The sequence below is a fragment of the Homarus americanus genome, unplaced genomic scaffold, assembly GCF_018991925.1.
Source record: "Homarus americanus isolate GMGI-L3 unplaced genomic scaffold, GMGI_Hamer_2.0 scaffold34739, whole genome shotgun sequence".
Classification (NCBI taxonomy): Eukaryota; Metazoa; Arthropoda; class Malacostraca; order Decapoda; family Nephropidae; genus Homarus; species Homarus americanus.
Genome location: NW_024737434.1, coordinates 2,411 through 21,709, shown reverse-complemented (window position 1 = coordinate 21,709; position 19,299 = coordinate 2,411). Strand labels below are relative to the sequence as shown.

General features: G+C 37.7%; 2 protein-coding genes across 3 annotated transcripts in view; both read left to right on the top strand.

Annotated features, from left to right (window-relative positions):
• LOC121873420 (longitudinals lacking protein-like) overlaps positions 1 to 6,461 on the top strand; it is a 115,657-nt gene extending 109,196 nt beyond the window's left edge. The window contains exon 5 of one of the 2 annotated variants that reach the window (XM_042376988.1): positions 4,422 to 6,461. In XM_042376988.1, coding sequence (XP_042232922.1) covers positions 4,422 to 4,712 — 291 coding nt within the window. In that variant the 3' untranslated portion in view covers positions 4,713 to 6,461. Of the gene's footprint in view, positions 1 to 176; positions 2,646 to 4,421 lie in introns of those variants that run through there. The other variant, XM_042376980.1, reaches the window with a different exon arrangement.
• A 539-nt stretch (positions 6,462 to 7,000) lies between these two features.
• LOC121873421 (neuronal acetylcholine receptor subunit alpha-7-like) lies at positions 7,001 to 19,087 on the top strand. The gene is made up of 9 exons (XM_042376999.1): positions 7,001 to 7,199; positions 9,835 to 9,998; positions 10,418 to 10,462; positions 12,354 to 12,463; positions 13,213 to 13,435; positions 13,712 to 13,883; positions 15,305 to 15,460; positions 16,502 to 16,668; positions 16,854 to 19,087. The coding sequence occupies exons 1-9, from the start codon at positions 7,148 to 7,150 to the stop codon at positions 17,043 to 17,045; spliced, it is 1,281 nt and encodes a 426-aa protein (XP_042232933.1). The 5' UTR covers positions 7,001 to 7,147; the 3' UTR covers positions 17,046 to 19,087.
• Positions 19,088 to 19,299: the final 212 nt, after the last annotated feature.

Sequence of the window (19,299 nt, the reverse complement as noted above, 5' to 3'; positions counted from 1 at the left end):
ACTGGTTGTCTCAATGACCTGTTGACCTAAAGATTTGATAACCCAACTTGACCTTAACCTGATGGTCCAATATAACACGATGAATGATGATTTTGATAGCTTAGACTGAGCAGATAACATGAGTAATTTTTTTTTTGTCATTTGCTGTCGACTGACTCCTGTCTCTCCTTTGGCAGATGTACGCAGCTCCTGCCAGCATGGGCGCTGTAGGCAGTAAAGGCATGGGCGGCACCCACCCAGGCCACATGGACTTGGGCATGGGCATGAATTCAAGCATGGGCACTGACAGGGGGATGGAACGAGGGTACCATGAATGTGGGTTTTGTGGGCGCGGATTTGATCGTAAATGGTTGCTGACACGACATCTAAGGACTCACACAGGCGAGAAGCCATATCAGTGTGCTTTCTGCCCCTTCAGAAGTGCCCAGAGATACAACATTGTGACCCACACTGTCAAGAGGCACCCAGAGTCAATGTCACGGCAAGAAAATATGACAATGTGATGTGACCTCTAAGATCTTTTTTATATTGGGGATGTATGATAGGTACCTGAAGTAGACACCAGACAGAGGGAATGGGGTATAGTTTAAATGGTGCAATAATGTGTTGAGTTTTAAATCACTGTAAACTTCTTGTTAAAAGGAAATTTGAAAAAAACACAACCAATTTACAGATTTCTCATAAGATACAAGAATTCACAGCTACACTCAGCCAGTATACAGTACAGAACAATGTAGGAACTTTTCATAAGATACATTCAACCAGTGTACTAACCACTTTTAATAAAACAACATCCAGATACACACTCATGGAACTAAATCCTTTTGTATTGTCAGTAAAGGTGCTTTACTATGATGTAAGGTACAACACATACAACTGCAGTGTAAGATGTTTTTCTCCTCCCTGTTTCTTCTCTTCTTCCACTCCTCAACCTTCCTTCTCCTCTATCTCCCCCCCCCCCCATCTATTTCTTGTTTCTTTTACTTCCCTGTTTCAAGCCAGCTCTGTACATAAACATTCTTCATGGCACTTTACACTCACACATGAATATGTGTAAAAAAACATCCCAAGATCACAATACTGTACATATATGCATACTGTACATATATATACAAGTATACAGTATTTGTACTTGTAGACATGCCTTTAAATATTTATGGTTTTATTTTCTTGTTTTGTTTGTTATGCATATAGTATTTATATACAGTACACAATATGCACCAATCACACAAATATTAATTTTTAACACTACAAACCTGCAAGGAAACTAAAATGAGTAAAACGCCAAAAAAAAATTGTGGATCAATATTTAAAAATTCATTGTTACATATCACACACTCAAAAACTCAACACATGGTGGTCCTCAAAGTCTTGTACGATGGTTACTTTTCTGGCTGTTGAATCTTGATAATGTTTCTGCTTAGGTGGTGTTGGCTTTTCTGCCTGCTCCCTCTTCAAAGAAACTTCCAGATATTTGGATGGAATGAAGTAATGTTTGCTAGCATATGGTTATGCCATCCTTCTAAGGAGTTGTTGGTGACGGGGTAAATCTTCGGCAACATGATCATGCATATTCCACATGCTGACAGGGAAACGTGGAGCTCACCTGTTATGTCAACATTGTCTGCCAATGTATGTATCTCTGAACTAGTCTGTCAGGATCAGATTCAGTTGGCATATTCTCTTGCAGTGTCTCAAATGCATTGACCACTTCATCTTGTGGGATTAAGCCAGTGCTGGTAGCATTCGAAAATTCAGGGCGAAGTGAGCATCAACTTGAAATTGTCCTTGTAATCCCTCAGATTGTACCTGGCGATATATGTTTTGTGATAAGTGGTAGAAACATCCCTTGACAGCTGTGTTGAGGAAGACCACTTCATTGGACTCCTGGCAGCTTGTTCATAGTCGATGAGAAAAGTCTTTGGATTGAGTAAATATCAGTACAGATTCACAGGCAATGGGGGGCAGTTACCCAAGGGGCAATTGTCCTATGGGGCCCAACTGTCCAGGGGGTAATTGTCCAGGGGGGCAGTTGTCTGTAGGCAGTTGTCCTGATACAGTACATACTCTCTAAATTTGTGCACTCTTGGACAAGATTACCACTTTATGATGATTTGCAGTTTTATCAAGCTGTAAGCAGTTGCTACAACTCAGAGACAGAGGGCAGCCTTGCTTGATGACTGTTAATATGCTTGTGTGTGTTGAAAATTATAAATGTGTACACTCGGTAAAAAAAAAATTTCTTTACAATTCTTGTGTGAAACAAAATGACACCATGAACAAAGGTTTTTGATAAAGGCTCATGAGGCATACTGTTATTCACCAATTATATTACAACAAACTAATTTTATATTTCGACTGAAAAACTAAATTAGGCCTACCATAATAGGTAGGAAATGTCTCACAATCACACCTACCAACCCTAGTGAAACAACAGGATTGTTCACATCCAAATTGATCGAACCCTTCCTGAAAGGTACTTCTTTTTACCGAGTGTGTGTGTGTATATATATGTACATACTGTATATGTGTATAAGTAGACTACTTTAATATAAGTCTACATAGTTCTTATACATACAGGTATATATAAGTCTATATAATTGTTCTCAGTTCATGTAAATCTGTAAAAAACTGATTTATGAGTATTTTTGTGTTTCTATGAACAAAGGTACAGTATTAGAAATTACTAATATTTAATTGTCTGATTATTTTCCCTCAACTAAAGAATTAATGCCTGCCTAGATTAAGTAGGTGATAGATTCTAGTCTAGAAAGACATTGAAATACTTAAGGAATAAATGGAACAAAAATTCTCATATCTTCCATAAATGGAGAACTTTAAATTCAGATGGAGTTCATTGCAACATAAAATACAGAGTATAAATAATATGCAATGAGATACAAGTTAAGAAAAAGATAGAGTTGAATACTGTATTGTAATGTCTTCGTAGATGGACCAACTGTGTACATGATGACAAGGTATATTTTATGGTGGCAGCAACAAAAGGAGACACTGACTCCATACTACAGGTATAAGAGGTTGCCAGATGACATATATATATATATATATATATATATATATATATATATATATATATATATATATATATATATATATATATATATATATATATATATATATATATATATATATATATATATATATATATACATATACTGTATATATAATTTTAAGGATGCATAATCCAAGAGTAAATGTAAAAGTATGTAATTGGTAACAGTTTCCTAAATACTCCCTGCTAAAATGGGGGGAGGGGGGAATGCATCTTATATGGTGTTTTTTATATTATTATTCATCGTTTTTTTATACATCTAGTACATTCTCTGAAGGCTGAAATAGGTTTTACTGTATCATGTATCCGAGGTGTCTCCGTAGGTGTGAGCGTATTAACGGAATTAATCTCGATTTAGCAAATTAGTTCATGAAATCAAGCAAAAAATAATATAAAAAATCCCTTTTGCTAAATCGAGAGTTTGTTATATCAGATTCCATTAAATCGAGAGTATACTCTATTACTGTTCCAGTAATTAATCACAATACTAGACATGTGCACATTACCAGACACTCATCAACAGTGTGATGTGTTTGATATGCCCCAGGTATTCGCTATGCTGTACCTGGTCCTGTATTTTGTAAGAAGCGAACATCAGCGTTAATTTACTTGGTGTTTCAATGTACTTTTTGCTGAAATTCACATGAACAAGTTAGATACCTTCTCACATTGCAAGAATCAGGATTTAGAAATTAATGTGATAAATTTTTCTTCTGGGAGCATTGTGGTGACTGCAGCCTGGGGAGTACACTACAGTATTGCATAAAAAACATGTCTGAATGAAATCTTGCTACTGAAATATCCATACTAAAGAAAGTTCTCCCCTAACCCTCCTTGTGTGCCATAAAGTATCATTATGGCTAAAAAGTCATCATACAGGTGATCCTCTACTTATGAACGAGTTACATTCTTCGAGGCTTGTTTGTAAGTCCAACTTTACTCTTGTAGATACCAAACGTATTGTAAAAAATTAAAAAATTATGGATATTTAGTACAGCTATACCCTTTAATACAGCCTTAAAACCTGGCTCACTCTTCTCCTCTTAGGTAATGTTTGTTCTATCTGGAATTTTCTTCAAAATAATCCAGTCTCATCCACATTAAACACCTGTTCTGGCAGGTAACCCCCCTCAGTGATGATGTTTATATCTCTGAAAGTTTGTAAGTTGAACGTTCTTAAGTAGAGGGGCACCTGTATTCTGTTTTCATGTTGTCCCTATAACACAAAGTACATACAGTACACTACTGTACTAATTTTTATCTTCAGCACAATAATTTTCATTTTTGTGTGGTTGTTGTTGAAGTTGAGTTTGATATAACTGTTAATATGAATTTGTTGTGTCCACAGTACCTGCTGTATGGGAGTAGTGGGCGGGGTCGCTGCCGCTACATGTGCCAGTACTGTGGCAAGACTTTTGATCGCTCATCTAACTACAACCGCCATGTGAGAATCCACACCGGTGAGAAGCCCTATGTGTGCCTCACCTGCCACTATCGCACTGCTGACAGCAGCAACCTCAAGGCCCACGTCCGCAAGTGGCACCTCAGCCCCACCGACGAACCACCTCCTGCTGGTGGCCATCAAGCTAGGGGGACTGACGGAGGAGGACCTGTACCAGACAGCAGAACCACTACCTAGTGTAAGATCACACATAATGGGGGACTACTAGCCAGTTGGAGCATTATAAGCTCAAGGGGCACCACTTATTAAAGGAACACCAATAACTGAAGAGGCACCACTAGCAAAAGGGGTATCAATAGATAGAGTGCCCCTTTGTATAAGCAGTTGCCATATCAGGGTATGAAGGAGGAAGAGGTCTCTGTACCAGCCATAAAGACCACAATATAGCAGGGGAACATGAGCTAGTGGGTAATGGGGGCTATTTGCTTGTAAAAAAACAACTAGGCAGACTATTTTCTAGTGGATGACAACCACCTTATATGTGCTGTGACCTGCCAAGTTGGACATGATCGGGGAATTGAAAGAGTGCAAAGGCTGATCATCACAGTGAGACATGTTTCAACACTGGGGGTGCATGTTAAGGAGAGGAAGTAGAGGTGGAGGTAGGTAATGGGGGGGGGGTGTAAGAGGTAGAGGTCAGGGTACATGCATGGGAAGAGGTGAGTGTGGTGTAGGTGGGAGTAAGGAAATATAGTACTGGTACGTTGTAGGTGAGAGTAGGTTCAGGTAAGTGGGAGTAAATTCAGATGTATTGGTGGAGATGACATACTGTATATGTGAAAGTAGGAAGTACATAAAGGTAGATTATGTGAAAGTAGGAAGTACATAAAGGTAGATAAGTAGATGAAGAAGGTGTAGACAATGAAATTGGAGGTGAGAGTAGATGTATGTGGGTGTAGGTGGCATCAGATGAATGACAAAGAAGTGATGTAGGGGGTGAGTGAAGGTGAGAAACAGTGGTGGCATAGGTACACTAACACTGGGTGTACTGTGGAGTGTATCAGGTTTCACTGTTAGAGGAGGAAATGCAACTAAACAAAAATCCCACTTAATAAAATCTCATTGAAGAAAAATTTCTTGTCAAAACCCCACTGTACAAAATCCTGCCATCAAAGTAAAGGAAACTCAATCAAACTTTTATCATATTTGTGGTGGGGTTTTATCCAGTGGAATTTTGTTCATTTTATGATTTAATAATAACCCCCCCCCCCCCTTTTCTTCTCTTCCTAGTCTTGCATTTCACCCCCAAAAAGGTAAAATTAAAGCTTACAATATTTTCTGGATTCTTGTTTACCAAATTTGAAGACTTAAAATTATTATAAAGAGACACAAGATGGTATTTCTCAAGTGTTCTAATAACTCACTGATTATTTTTGAGTGTTGCATCACTAAGCTAACTTTTTCTGCACTTGGCTTAATGATCTGAAATTCACCATAAATAATATAAACTGTTATTATTATTATTATTATAGTAGTACAGTATTAGTAGTAGTACTTGCTGGCTCTTTAGAAAATTTGAATTAATTTTTTCCCTGTTCCCCCATTGGATTTTTATTCTATGCATTATAACAAATGTTTTCGTGAATATCCAGTAGAAGAAAAACTATTGTTGAGTGAGAGCCTAAAAGACACCTTTACCAAAAGTAGTACTGTAGATGTAGTAGGGGAAAAGTTTTTTATTTTCATCATCATTATTATTATTACTGGAACATTATTACTATTTAATATTATTATTTTTATTATATTATTATTATTATTACCACAGGTTAGTTTGGATATAAAGCTGTTGCATTGTGTATATAACCATGTGTCGTCATCACCGTGGCCAACACGGATGGCGACCTAATGTATATATATATATATGTATGTACATTTACTCTGTATTAGTTTTGTATCATAGATGTGAAGTAAACAATATTAATTTAATGAGATTTTCTCTTTATCCTTAGCAGATAGTTAGCAGGCAGTCAGTCTCTTACTCTCTTTGCAGTGACTCATTGAAATCACACATGAGTCTGTATACAGGAGCCTGATAGCATTATTTTACTGTCCACATAATTTAAATGTCGAGCATACTGTAAATTACTGTTACCAAGCCAGAGTGTTGTGACCACACCATTGTAAGCTTACTCAAGACCAGACCTGACCAACACCACCCCTGTATACCAGCATCGTATCATTATTGTAACCATCTATTGTTTCCCCACCCTATATCCTCGCCTTAACACGAGGAAGGTGAAAGATATCTATCACCAGATAAGCCCATCAAGACCCCAAGTACAACACGATAAGATTATAACAGCTGATAACATTTTACATCGACACATGAGTGATAAACCCAGGAAGGCAATGAGAGGACTAAAATATCCATAATGGCACCCGACAATAAGATCTACTTTCCTCTACAATATTTTGGGATAAGAAGACTCGAGCTCCCGACCTCCATACTGAAAGGTTCTCTCTCCCTCAGTTCTCTTCCAAGTGCTGTGTTGTTCTAGTCACTTACATATACATCAACCATATATACTATATATACTATATATACTATATGTATATTACATGCTTACATCTAACTACATATACATACATATAGCTAATATAAAACAAGTACAATGAAGGGGTTTGTCATTTTAATACTACTGGTTCATCACTCATTGGGAGACAGTAAGTATATGTGTATGGTTTTTTTTTTTTATATATATACATACAAATTCTACAAGTATATGGGTGAAATATAACACCAGTGTATCTTTTGTTTTGACAAGTTCTTCATGAAGAACTCGGGTATAATGTGTTTGGAAAATTTTCCAAAACAAATTAGGTCTGTCTGTATTGTATACAGTACCTGCAGTCTATACACTTGCTGAATGTACAGTAATACCTTGGTTTACGGAGTTCTCGTTTACGTGTTTCCACATTTACGAGATCCCCGCCAGAACTGGAATGCCCAATTTACGCGGTGCATCTACTCATATACGCGGGTGAAGTACAGTATAATTTTTTTATTTAGCTCATAAAATTCATACAAATTACCCAGCCAGAATATAATTAACATTGCTGGAATTCTTACAATATGATGATCATTTTAAATATAAACATCAGGGATTTTACATTAGACAAACAAATTTTAGATCTTATGTAAGAATTTTATTTACACAAAGCAAATACGGTATCTTTTGAGCAAAATATATGATGTGTATATTCAAAATATTCCTGGTCTTGCAAGGAATCCAGCAATGTCAATTATATTATCCTAACTTTAGTCTGAGGTATTATTTATTACTATACCTTAAAATCTAGTGTTTTCACCCAAACATTTCTCAAAGAGGGAGGAGCCAGCGAGCGTGGGAAGAGGGGGGGGGGGGTTAAGTCCATTATTTGAATGGACATTAACCTGGCGACTGTATTTCTCTTAAATATTAATTGTGTGCGCATACCATCATAAAATTAAGATGTTATTTTTACTAGAACATAGGTATTGTGTCGGTATTGTGTCGGAAAAAGTGGAGTTTGGGAGTCGGCCCAGTCTCTATTTCAACTAATCCCATATGTTCTGTTATTCCATTTACACGTTACACGTTTTACACGGACCTCCGCGGGTTCAATTGACCGCGTAAATCGGGGTATTACTGTATACTTGCATGTATATGGAAGTCTGTGTGGTATGTGGACTGATAAAATACATATATATATATATATATATATGCAAATAAATCACTGTAGGTGAGCGTGATCCAGGTATATGCTGATAACCACAAGGAAAAAGAAAACATGAAGTTCCCAAGTGCTTTCATGTAATTCACACACAGTTGGGTCTGCATTTACGCGGTCAATTGAACCCGTGGAGGCCCGCGTAAAAAGAGAAACGCGTAAATGAAATAATAGAACACATGGGATTAATTGAAATAGAGACTGGGCCGACCCCCAAACTCCACTTTTTGCGACACAATACATACGTTGTAGTAAAAATAGTATCTTAATTTTATGATGGTATGCACACACACATAATATAGAAGATAAATATCAATAAGAGAATAATATACTGTACCAGGTAAAAGAAAAATCAAGGTTTAACACTTACATTACTAGAAGAGATGGGTCGGCATAAGTGGATGGCAGCTGGTTCCGAGGCAGAGGGCAGATTAGTTGCTCTCCGGTGAATCACTTTCACTACTCGCAGAGGTTTGCAGGGCCTCCCAGACAAACCTCTCAAAGTCCATATCCTCACTGTCAATATCACTATCACTGACCTGGGCTGGCTGTGGTTGTGGTGGGTTGCAGGCGAGGAAGTCCTCAATACTACGTTGACAACTAGCATTGATGTTGTCGAGATAGATCTGGATATACGGCTCCATAAATTTCGTCAGATGGTTATTAGACACTTCATACAGATGCTTGTCTGGGTCGTTGTCAAGGATGAGCTTAAGTTTTTCCCCCAACTCGATGATTTCCTTCACATTATCATGGCTTGGTCCAAGTAATTCAAGGTTTTTCTCTGGTGGTGGGGGTCCAGCGGAAGCCATTGTGAGTTGTGAGGGGAATAGCGGGCACAAGAGATTACTGTATAAGCGGACTGAGAACAATGAGACAGGCCCTGCTAGGTCAGCGACTTCTACCCTCTGGTGGCAGGGCACGTCATGTTACATTAGACCAATCACAGCTAGCGGCGGAGGGAATGCGTGGGTGGTAAGGATGCGTGGCCCAATCACAGTCCGATACGTCATATGACGTCACCGATAACGCAACAGCGACATACTGCGCAACCTTACTCGTGCCGCTTGTGGTCGCCTGGGCCGCTTGAATCCAAAATAGCGCAGCGCGTCTGGACCCTCCAGCAGCTCACCATGTAAATGACCAAATTTACCGAGTAATTAAAGCATTTCGATTCTGGCAAGGCACCGTGTAAATGACCAAACGCGTTAACCAAACCCGCGTAAATCCAAACTCGAATGTGTGTGTGTATATATATATATATATATATATATATATATATATATATATATATATATATATATATATATATATATATATATATATATATATATATATATATATATATATATATATATATATACGGTATATATATATATATACACACACACTGTATTTTATCAGTCCACATACCACGCAGACCTTATGACTATAACTTATAATGATAAAGGAGTGATATACCAGTTTGGTGTTATAATGATATATTTATGAGTTAAATAGATAACTCACATTGATCTTAAACATTCACCCACATAATGAGTCACTATCTCACTGATCCATCTCCTACCCACTGACCTATCTCCCACAGGTAACCCCTTCACAGCAGATCAGGACAATGCCAGCAAAGACAACTGGATCAGCCGTCTGTATAAGGACAAACTCAAGGGTTATAACAAAGGTTCACGTCCAGTTCACAACCACGACCACAACACCACCGTCTACCTCGCCCTCTCCCTCAACCATATTGATGTGGTTAGTGTCAGTGACGTATGTACATGTGTGTGTGCGTGTGTTGTATTTGAGATATTTATGAACCAAACAGAATAGAGAAGAAAATTTTTGTTAATTCAAATATAGAATTATGATAAGAGACTTGGATACAAAGGATATTAAATATTTCAAGTACAGTAGTGTACGGTACTGTCTTTAGGAATGATAGTTACAGTAAGTATGAATAAAGAGTGAAAGTAGGGGTGGTTTTTGAGGAACTGGTGAAGTGTTGTTATCAAAAGAAGATCGATATGATCTTGGAGGTGAAGATGGAACTTTCAAGATTGTTTTTTATGTAGTGTAAAAACTAAAGACTATCAGAGAGTAATGTAATATTTTACTCACAAGAATCAAGTCATTATTACATGAAATAACCAAGAAGTGTTATTTTTCCATGGCAGGATGACCTACACCAAGAGCTGTCTGTGAATGCTTGGTCTATCATGGTGAGTACTGTACTGTCTATCTATCTCAAGTACCAATTACCACAATTTCTATCTCAAGTACCAGTTACCACATCATCTACCTTAAGTACTAACTACCACACCTTCTGTCTCACATACCAGCTACCACACTGCTCTTAAATTCCTCTATAAAACATTACTGGGCCTCTGGGGAACACTACTAATATGTAAAACATGGTATACGAGGTGTGATCAAAAAGTTCCCGGACTGGCTTCATAAAATCTTTATTTTTCAAGCTATTACAGTGAAACTTTAGTCACCCTCAAAATATTCTCCAGAGGCCTCAATGCAGTGCTGAATCCCCTCCTCCCACTTTTGGAAACAGATCTGAAGGTCCTTGTTGGTGAGGCTGGAGAACACCTTCTGTGATGTGTCCTGGATCTCCATTCTGTCCATGATCTTCTTCCCCTAGAGGTTTAACTTGAACTTCTGAAACAGTCAGAAGTCACAGGGGGCCCGATCTGAAGAGTATGCAGGGTGAGGGGGCCAGTGGGATGCCATGCTTCACCAGAAAATCATTCACAGTAAGGGCAGTGTAAGCAGGTGCATTGTCCTGGTGAAGGAGCCAATTGCCGGTCATCAGTCAAAATTTGGTTAACATTTCCATATGAAAGGTCCAACCACTTTGCAATCTCGCAGGTGGTCCCCTTATGCTCTTCATGGACAAGCTGGTCATTTTTGGGGGACATTTTCATCATTTCTCTCAGAGAAAGGCCACCCAAAACAAAGCTCATTTTCAAAGGAGGTGTATGAAATTTAAACAAAATATATTTTTGGACCCCAGTTGTTAAAAACCAAGGTATTAGGTCAGGCATATTTAGTAAAGATAGTCTATACCTTTCAGAAAATGTCTATTATATAAAGGTGATTTAAAACATACAAGCAAAGCAGGGATGGCAAAAACCATTGTTTTTTTATTAAACAAAACAAAAAGGTTTTTTAATGCTACTAGTATTTTAGTTTTAACATCTTTTAAATATTTTAGCCTCTTTTGGTTTAAATCAGCCAACCCTGGTATACTGTACTATACAGTGCTTGAAACAAATCTTGATTTATATGTCATACATCAAATAAACAGCTCCACTATGCAAATATATGAGCATCAATTTACAGTTACCAGAGATATCTTTATTTTTTATTATTGAAGTCTAGTTTATAATCTAATCTATGTGGTGCACTATTTAAGAACTAAGTTGTTGATGCAAAATAATACGTTATAATTTCAACACTGTTGGAAAGGTACAGAACAGCACAGTACAGTATCACATTTCATCGAATTACTGTAATTTTCAAGACAGATTGTGTTGATTGTTATTTTCCCAACATTTACAGAATTAGACCTGTACCTTCCTTTATTTTACCTTTGGATATTCCTCTGCTTTAGAGCCTTGTCCACTTTTAAGCTGCAGTGTATTTAATGATTTATGAATACTGTATCTGTATTGGCTCATGTAATGCAATCAGCTTCACAAAGCATAGTCTGTACGGTATAAAGATTTTTGATGGACTTTTGCATAATAGTGTCACAGTTTTGAAGCACCACCTGAAGATTTTCCAATAGTTATCATTTTATCCGTAATTAAAAAATCTGCAACCTGTCAAATGTGTTCAAGTTTTATTTTTCTTATACAGTACTGGTACTAATACTTATGATACCACCATCTACAGTACAGTATTGTATATACCTTCAGTCAATTGACAAAAACCATCATTGAACCATGAGTACTGTACATCTGATTTTAGCAGGAACTTGTACAATCTGTCATTCATTCTTTGCATTTTTCACTATACAACAATTTAATGTAAAAAATGCAAATCCTTTTAGGAACCACACACACACATATTAAGTGCCTAACTGTAACATTGTATCAGACGTGGGTAGATGAGTACTTGAAATGGGAACCCAAGAACTACATGAACATCGACAGCCTCCACTTCGATGATGACGACATCTGGATGCCAGACATCACGCTATATAACAGGTTGACCCATTAGTATTGTACAGTATTTTAGTAACCCTGAATGTCATAGTACAAAATTATAATTATGATGTTCAATATACTATACTGTGCAATGGCGAGTTTTCCTCATTTTGGATCTCATAGCCTCAGTGCTTTCACTATTATTGCAGATGCTTTTCAAGTAATCTTTTCTTTATTACTTAACCTACATCCAGATAAATTCACAGCATCTGTCTAATCTCTGTATTATATCCTCTTTGGTCCTAGTGTAATATGTATCAATATTTTGCATCTACATCTAATGAACATTAAATTGTTTGTTAATACAGGGGGTCCCCGGGTTACGAACGGGTTCCGTTCCCGAGGAAGTTCTTAAGTTGGATTTCTACGTAAGTTTGAACACATGCGATGTGCATACTGTACTTACAAAACAATATTTAAGATCCCAGTATATCATAGCTTAAGTCCTTATATACATCTAAAATCACTTAATATAAGACAAAAGAAGAAATAAAATGATAAAATACAGTAAATAAAAGTAAAATATAAGTCATCAGGTAAATAAAATACTGTAAATTTCAGGTTTAACCCCTTTCATATCGGCAGGCGTTCGTAAGTCGGGGACCTCCTGTACTGTTTAAGGATGACTCAGTATTCTAAGCTCCTTCACAAATACAGTATGTATTGGAAAATATCTCATGCACACCTTGTTTACAGTGTGTGTGTGTGTAACTCTAAGCAGGAAAAATGTAATCCATTTCCACCCACAGTGCGCAGGGTTCAGATGTGCAACCATTTGGTCATGTGCCGGTGCTGGCCAACAGTGTGGGTCAGACCTACTGGTTCCCACCCACACACTTTGTTGTCAAGTGTGACCTGGACCTGAGAAAGTGGCCCAGTGACCAGCATGACTGTCTGGTGAGGGTGGGGTCCTGGGCACACCACGGCGAGCAGATTGACATCCAGGTCATGCCCACCAATGAAACAGATGGGGTAAGTGGTGTAGAGGGAACTTGTGGAATAATCTACCAGCAAATGTTGTGGCAGTACCAAGGTTGAATTATTTTAACTTCGGGCTACACCATCATTGTCACATGTTTAGGCTCACTTAAAAGCTTATATCTACCCAGTACCTGCTAACTGTGTGATACCTTGAAACTATTAATCACCCAACCAACTAATAAGTTAAGTTTATGTGCATGTGGGTGTGTCCAGTACTAAGTGTGTGTGCCCTCCCCAATTGACTCTGAGTAAGTGGAGGTATTGCAGGTAATGGTGAATAACTATGAGGAGAACAAACAGTGGACTCTGGTGAAGGTTTCAGCCACACGGTCGCTCATCAACATTGAGGGTCACGACTCTTATGTGGAGATCGACTACACCTTCACCGTGAAGCGCCATGCCAAGGCCCACGCCACCTACATCACCCAGACCACACTAGGTGAGTTGTCTGGGTACCAGGGAACTAGTGAGCTACAGTAACACTAGTTCAGTTCCAGAGATATTTGAAGTAATGCTGAGTAACCAAGTTAGAATACCGTTATAAAAACAAACCCAACTGGCTAAGAAGACATCATTTAATTATAATCCACCTGTGGTCAATAGTATGGAACTAGAATTAGTCTGCTTGTTCATTCTTTGTTTTTAGGTTCAACACAGGAACCTTTGATGGCATTATTAGTGGAGGGTGACAGTCTTAACACCCTCTACCAATAATGCTATCTAAGGTTCCTGTGTTGAACCTAAAGACAAAGAATGAACAAGCAGACTAATTCTAGTTCCATACTATTGACCACAGGTGGATAAATAAGTGAAGGAAGTCTTCTTAGCAACGACTGGTTTATTTTTACAGGGTGTCTACTAGCCAGACAAAACAAAATTCCCTGGCTTTTCCAAGTTTTCCAGGTGTAAATTTGAAAATTTCCAGGTACATTAATTCTGTATTTATTATGACAGAATAGCAAAATTAGAGGTTTTCAATAATATGTACTATAAATTATTGAGAAATTTAAAGATGATATAAATGATATTAATCAAGAAATTGAAGACCCTTTCACAACCCCCCCAAGCCTAGTGATGAACATGGGAAAAGACCTTGACCCCCCCCCCTCCATATTTTTCTCCTCGGATTAGTGTGATTCACGTGGGTCGACCTGGACGTTCGAAAAAGCCGGAAATCCGGCAAAAATAAAAAAATCACAATCCTGATCCACCTTTATGAATCATGATTAATATGTGGTATAATCCACTTAATTATGAGAACAATTCATCTTTGAATATACTCACTGAAGAATTAGTAGGCATAACCTGTAATATTTGGTTATTTGATCGCAAACATGAAATATGACAGGTACACAAACGATTCAGTTATTGGAGTGGACTATTTACTGGAATTTGTTACTAAAAGTTCAATTATGGTAAGATTGCTGTCAAAATAACAATATTTTGAAGTCGAATGGAATTCATATAGAATTCCAGGTTTATTTGTAAGATTCCCTGGCTTTTCCAGGTTTTCGAGTCCCAAATAAAATTCTCTGCCTTTTCCAAGTTTTCCAGGTTTTCCAGACCAGTAGACACCCTGTTTTACAACCTTATTTAAATTTGGTATCCCAGCATTACTCCAGGTAGAGAGAGAGAGAGAGAGAGAAGATAGGATAAATATTGACCATTACTCTAAATACTTAAGGTATTTAATCTAACTAAATCTTTTGTCAATTCATGTTATTACAGTACTTTTTTCTAACCTTCAGCAAAATATAGTATTGGTGGTCCTCTTCTGTATAACAGACTGATAATAATGTTTCTCATCGTGTTACCTATCAGCCCTACTGTTAGCTCATTTCTCATTATCTAACCTTCCAGTAATAATTCTGGTGGTGCTGGTGTCGTACTTCCTGCCTCTTGACTGTTTCTTCAGTCGCATGTTGCTGCACCTCTTTGCTATGGGCGTACTCATCAGCTGCTACTTTACCCTCTTCAATTATCTCCCTGACAATGGAGGGCCAGTGCCTCTTGTAGGTAAGTGTGGAAATGTTATGTAATTTACCATACTACAATACCTGTGTGCTTTAAATATTAAGAACTTTCAAGGTACATTTGATGCTGAGTCCTGTTCATTTGTTCTCTAAAATCTCGAGCTCCCATCAGTTCTGGATGATACATTAACTTGGTACAGTTCTATGTTCTAAAAGTAAATAATCTTGCTTCACAGAATCTTGTTCATAAGGCTTCTATCTCCCTGATACAGTTTTTAGAAATAGAAAACCAGACCACATAATTATACAGTACATGTACAGGTAAACCTCTATTTGCGATGGGATTAGGTTCCTGAAAACAAATTCACAGCACGAAATATCATAAATCAGGTTCATTATAACTTGGGGTTCAAAGGGATAGGTTCCTGGTCAGTCAGACACCCACATGTATAACAACAAAGGCAAAAGACTTTTCAGTCACAAAAAACAGTAATAATCACTTCAAAGTCACCAAAACAAAATACAATAGTGTCCTCTCACTGTAAAGGATGATGAACATCATTAATGCGAATTCATTTACATTGCAAATAGGGGAGTGGTCTTAATGTCAGCATCGTTAATGCAAATTATCTTAAGTTGGGATATTGTAAATAGAAGTTTCCCTGTATTATTATCTCAACAAAACCAACTTAGAAAAATGTTGGTGTGAGATTCAGAACATAAACTTTTCAACACACAGTATTTGAATGATCCTTAATAATACCATTTTATTACCATACCCACAGTATCTCAAGTCCAAGAATATGGTTGGGACAATGGTTAAATAGTAATAACACTCAGTGGACAACCCATTTGGCATGGGTTCAAGTACTCACTGAGAAGACAGCAATAAATTGCTAACAACTTGATTCACCATTTTGTTTGTCACCGAGGCATCTTGTTGTTTATCTGTAATTCACTCTAACCCCTAAACTGTGGCTAAAAATTCCTTACTCTGCCCTCATACACCCACTGATGATGGCTGCTGTGTAAGGGTCAAGCCTCTTATGAATCTCTTGACTGAGGTGTTTGTCTCCCCCTGCAGTGCGCTACTACTCCGGCACACTTATCCTCACAACCATCTCCCTGCTGTCGACCATCTTCCTCACCTCCCAGGGTAACTGTTGCTCTTCTACTACTTCCGTCAACTTTAGTAGGAAGCTGATAGGCGCCATCAGCTCGGCCCCCGTCCTCAGGAACTCTATGCCACAGGTTAGTTCACCCTAGGGTATATTTGTTCATTCCTAAGGCCTTCTGAGTTCATCCCTAGGCTCTTGGTTCATGCTAGGTCAACTAGTTCATGCTGGGTCAACTAGTTCATGCTGGTACATCAGATATTAATTAGTAAGTGTCACTCATTTTACCTACAGTACACTAAAAACTTTGGTCTTCCTCAGCAACCATACAACCATCTTGAGGCAGAGATGGTGGAGGAAGGGGAAGCGACCCAAACAGAGTCCAGCACTTATAATGAAGATCCCGGGATCTCCTCCTTACACATCAAGCGAGTCGTCAACTTTCTCCTGCTGGTGCTCTTCACAGTTGCCTACCTGGTGGACTACGTGGTTCTTAGAAGTGTTACTATTTAAAACAAAGTCCTGGATTTAAGGATCTTTAGAGTATGATAGCTGAGTTGTGAACTTCAGCTTTTTTTTTAAGCTGAAATCTAGAGATATGTTCAAGATTTTAAGGACTGTACTATACAGTATATGATGTTCTGGGTCCTATAATCATCTTATGAGTGTTATAAGTGATTTCTGTGAGTTATAAGAAGTTGTGGCTTTCAGAAGTGTGAGAGAATCTTTGATGTGATGAAGTAGCAAAATTTATGGTTTATGGGTCCTCAGTGAGTGACCTGCTAGATCTACCACGTCTTAATGTCTTCTGGTAATCCAGCCCTTACCAGGAAGTTTACATAGTACAGTACTGATTAGCAGCAGGACATACCATGCATATGATCATTGTTGTTACTGCAAGCACCTCCTCAATCAGTTATCCTGGAATCCCTTCCTCCTTCCTTAAGCAGAATTATATAGTGGCTGCAACTAAGTTGGTTTGAAGTTTTGACCCTCTTTTATAGCTTCCTGGTGTTTGAATTCTTGGCCTGAACACCCTAGCTGGTTGAAAAAAATTTAAGAGTTCAGTGTTTCAATACTCTGACTTAAGTGAGGAACTGCCTGTAACAACAACTTCATTCACACAGATGATGTCTCTCATTGTTAAGAGAAGCTCCCTGGCAATGGCAGGATTGTCAGATCTCTCAGGTCACTTACTGTCCCCTCAGCCATAAAATGGTATGTTATTCTTCAATTCATCATTTATTACAAGTAAGAATGAAGTGCTAAATGTAATGTTAGGTGTCTAATGATTTTAATGACTGAAGATTAGTAAGGCAGGCATGAGTAAACCTGGGGTTGTGAAGGTAACAACTATTAACAGCATATGTACAGTATAGTATAACCGCAGATATCTGGCTATTAACCATCCGGAACTTTCAAACAACTGGCATATTTATGGTGGGCTCAATTTCCAGTATGTAAAGTCTAATCACATTTAAAAAGTCAAGAAAATTGGTTTGAATTTGGTGCCACTTTGCCCTTGGTTCCATTTCTGGTCCTTTTATAATATATTTACTATGATAATGTTCCTGAGTATGAGATACGTATTTATAAGAGTAACTGAAGCCTCCGGAAAAAATTATTATCCGGCATACTCAATTCCTCATGCATTCTGGATATCTGAGGTCTTACTGTACTAGGCTCAATCACTGGTACCTTAAGTACACTTGGTTCTAATCATAATATTATTGTTCATAATTACCATTGCATCTTTAATCTGATAAAATCTACATAAGTGACATCATTAAAAAATTAGTCCCTATTTATGAATGAGAGACTGAAGACAAATGTGTTCATATACTTGACAGTTGATTGGCATAACCGATGATTACATATAGGGGAAATACCCCACAAATTTCGATGATACCCGAGATCCAACGATCGGCAGAGCTGGCGTGGTGCAAATTCTTGCCACCAGAGGGCTCTGCACACTGCCCGACTCATTCCTAGCATCAGAGTGGTGGAATAAGCTAGGGGAAGGTCAAATCTTCAGGCAATTCCATTTTTCTTCATAATTCTTATTTGTTGTTTTCCCATTTTGCATGTTCTTCCTTCGTATTGTTCTCCAGCTTTGCAGGAACCTACAGCAGCCTTCAGTTTCATCCGTCAGGTGAAATTAAGTACCTTATGGCTTTGTTGGTTATCCTTGGTCAAATTGCCTTACTGTTTACTATTGTATACGATGCAGTTTTGGTACTTTTTTATATAATGTTGTTCGTAACAATGTATACCCACTATGTTGTATATTGTATACCTGCATTGTTTATACACATGCTAAATCGATGTAATTAGTATAAAGATTTTACTGAATAAATTGGACCTGATCTGATGCGGCATAGGGCACACTGTTGTGTTTTTGCTGGCCTTGTATAAACCCCTCGCTATTTAATAATAAAAAATGTACACATAGCTCAAGCACATGCAGGTGTATTTGGATTATGTTAAGAAGCCTCAAGCTTTTAATTGTCCTGATATTATTTCTGTAAACCTGTACAAGTAAACAAGTGAAGTATTACTGTATCTGATAAAAATATAACCTAAATTACTGGATTAGTGACTTTGAGCACCGAAATAGACTAATGCTGGTATTCTTAAAAAATATAAATAAATTCTTCTTGTCAATTGTTACTTCCATTTGAAGAATTTTCCTTTCCTCCACTATGCATAAAAAAAATTCATTGCACTGGAAAGTTTAAATCCTCTGTTGGTAGCCCTGTTCCTAGAC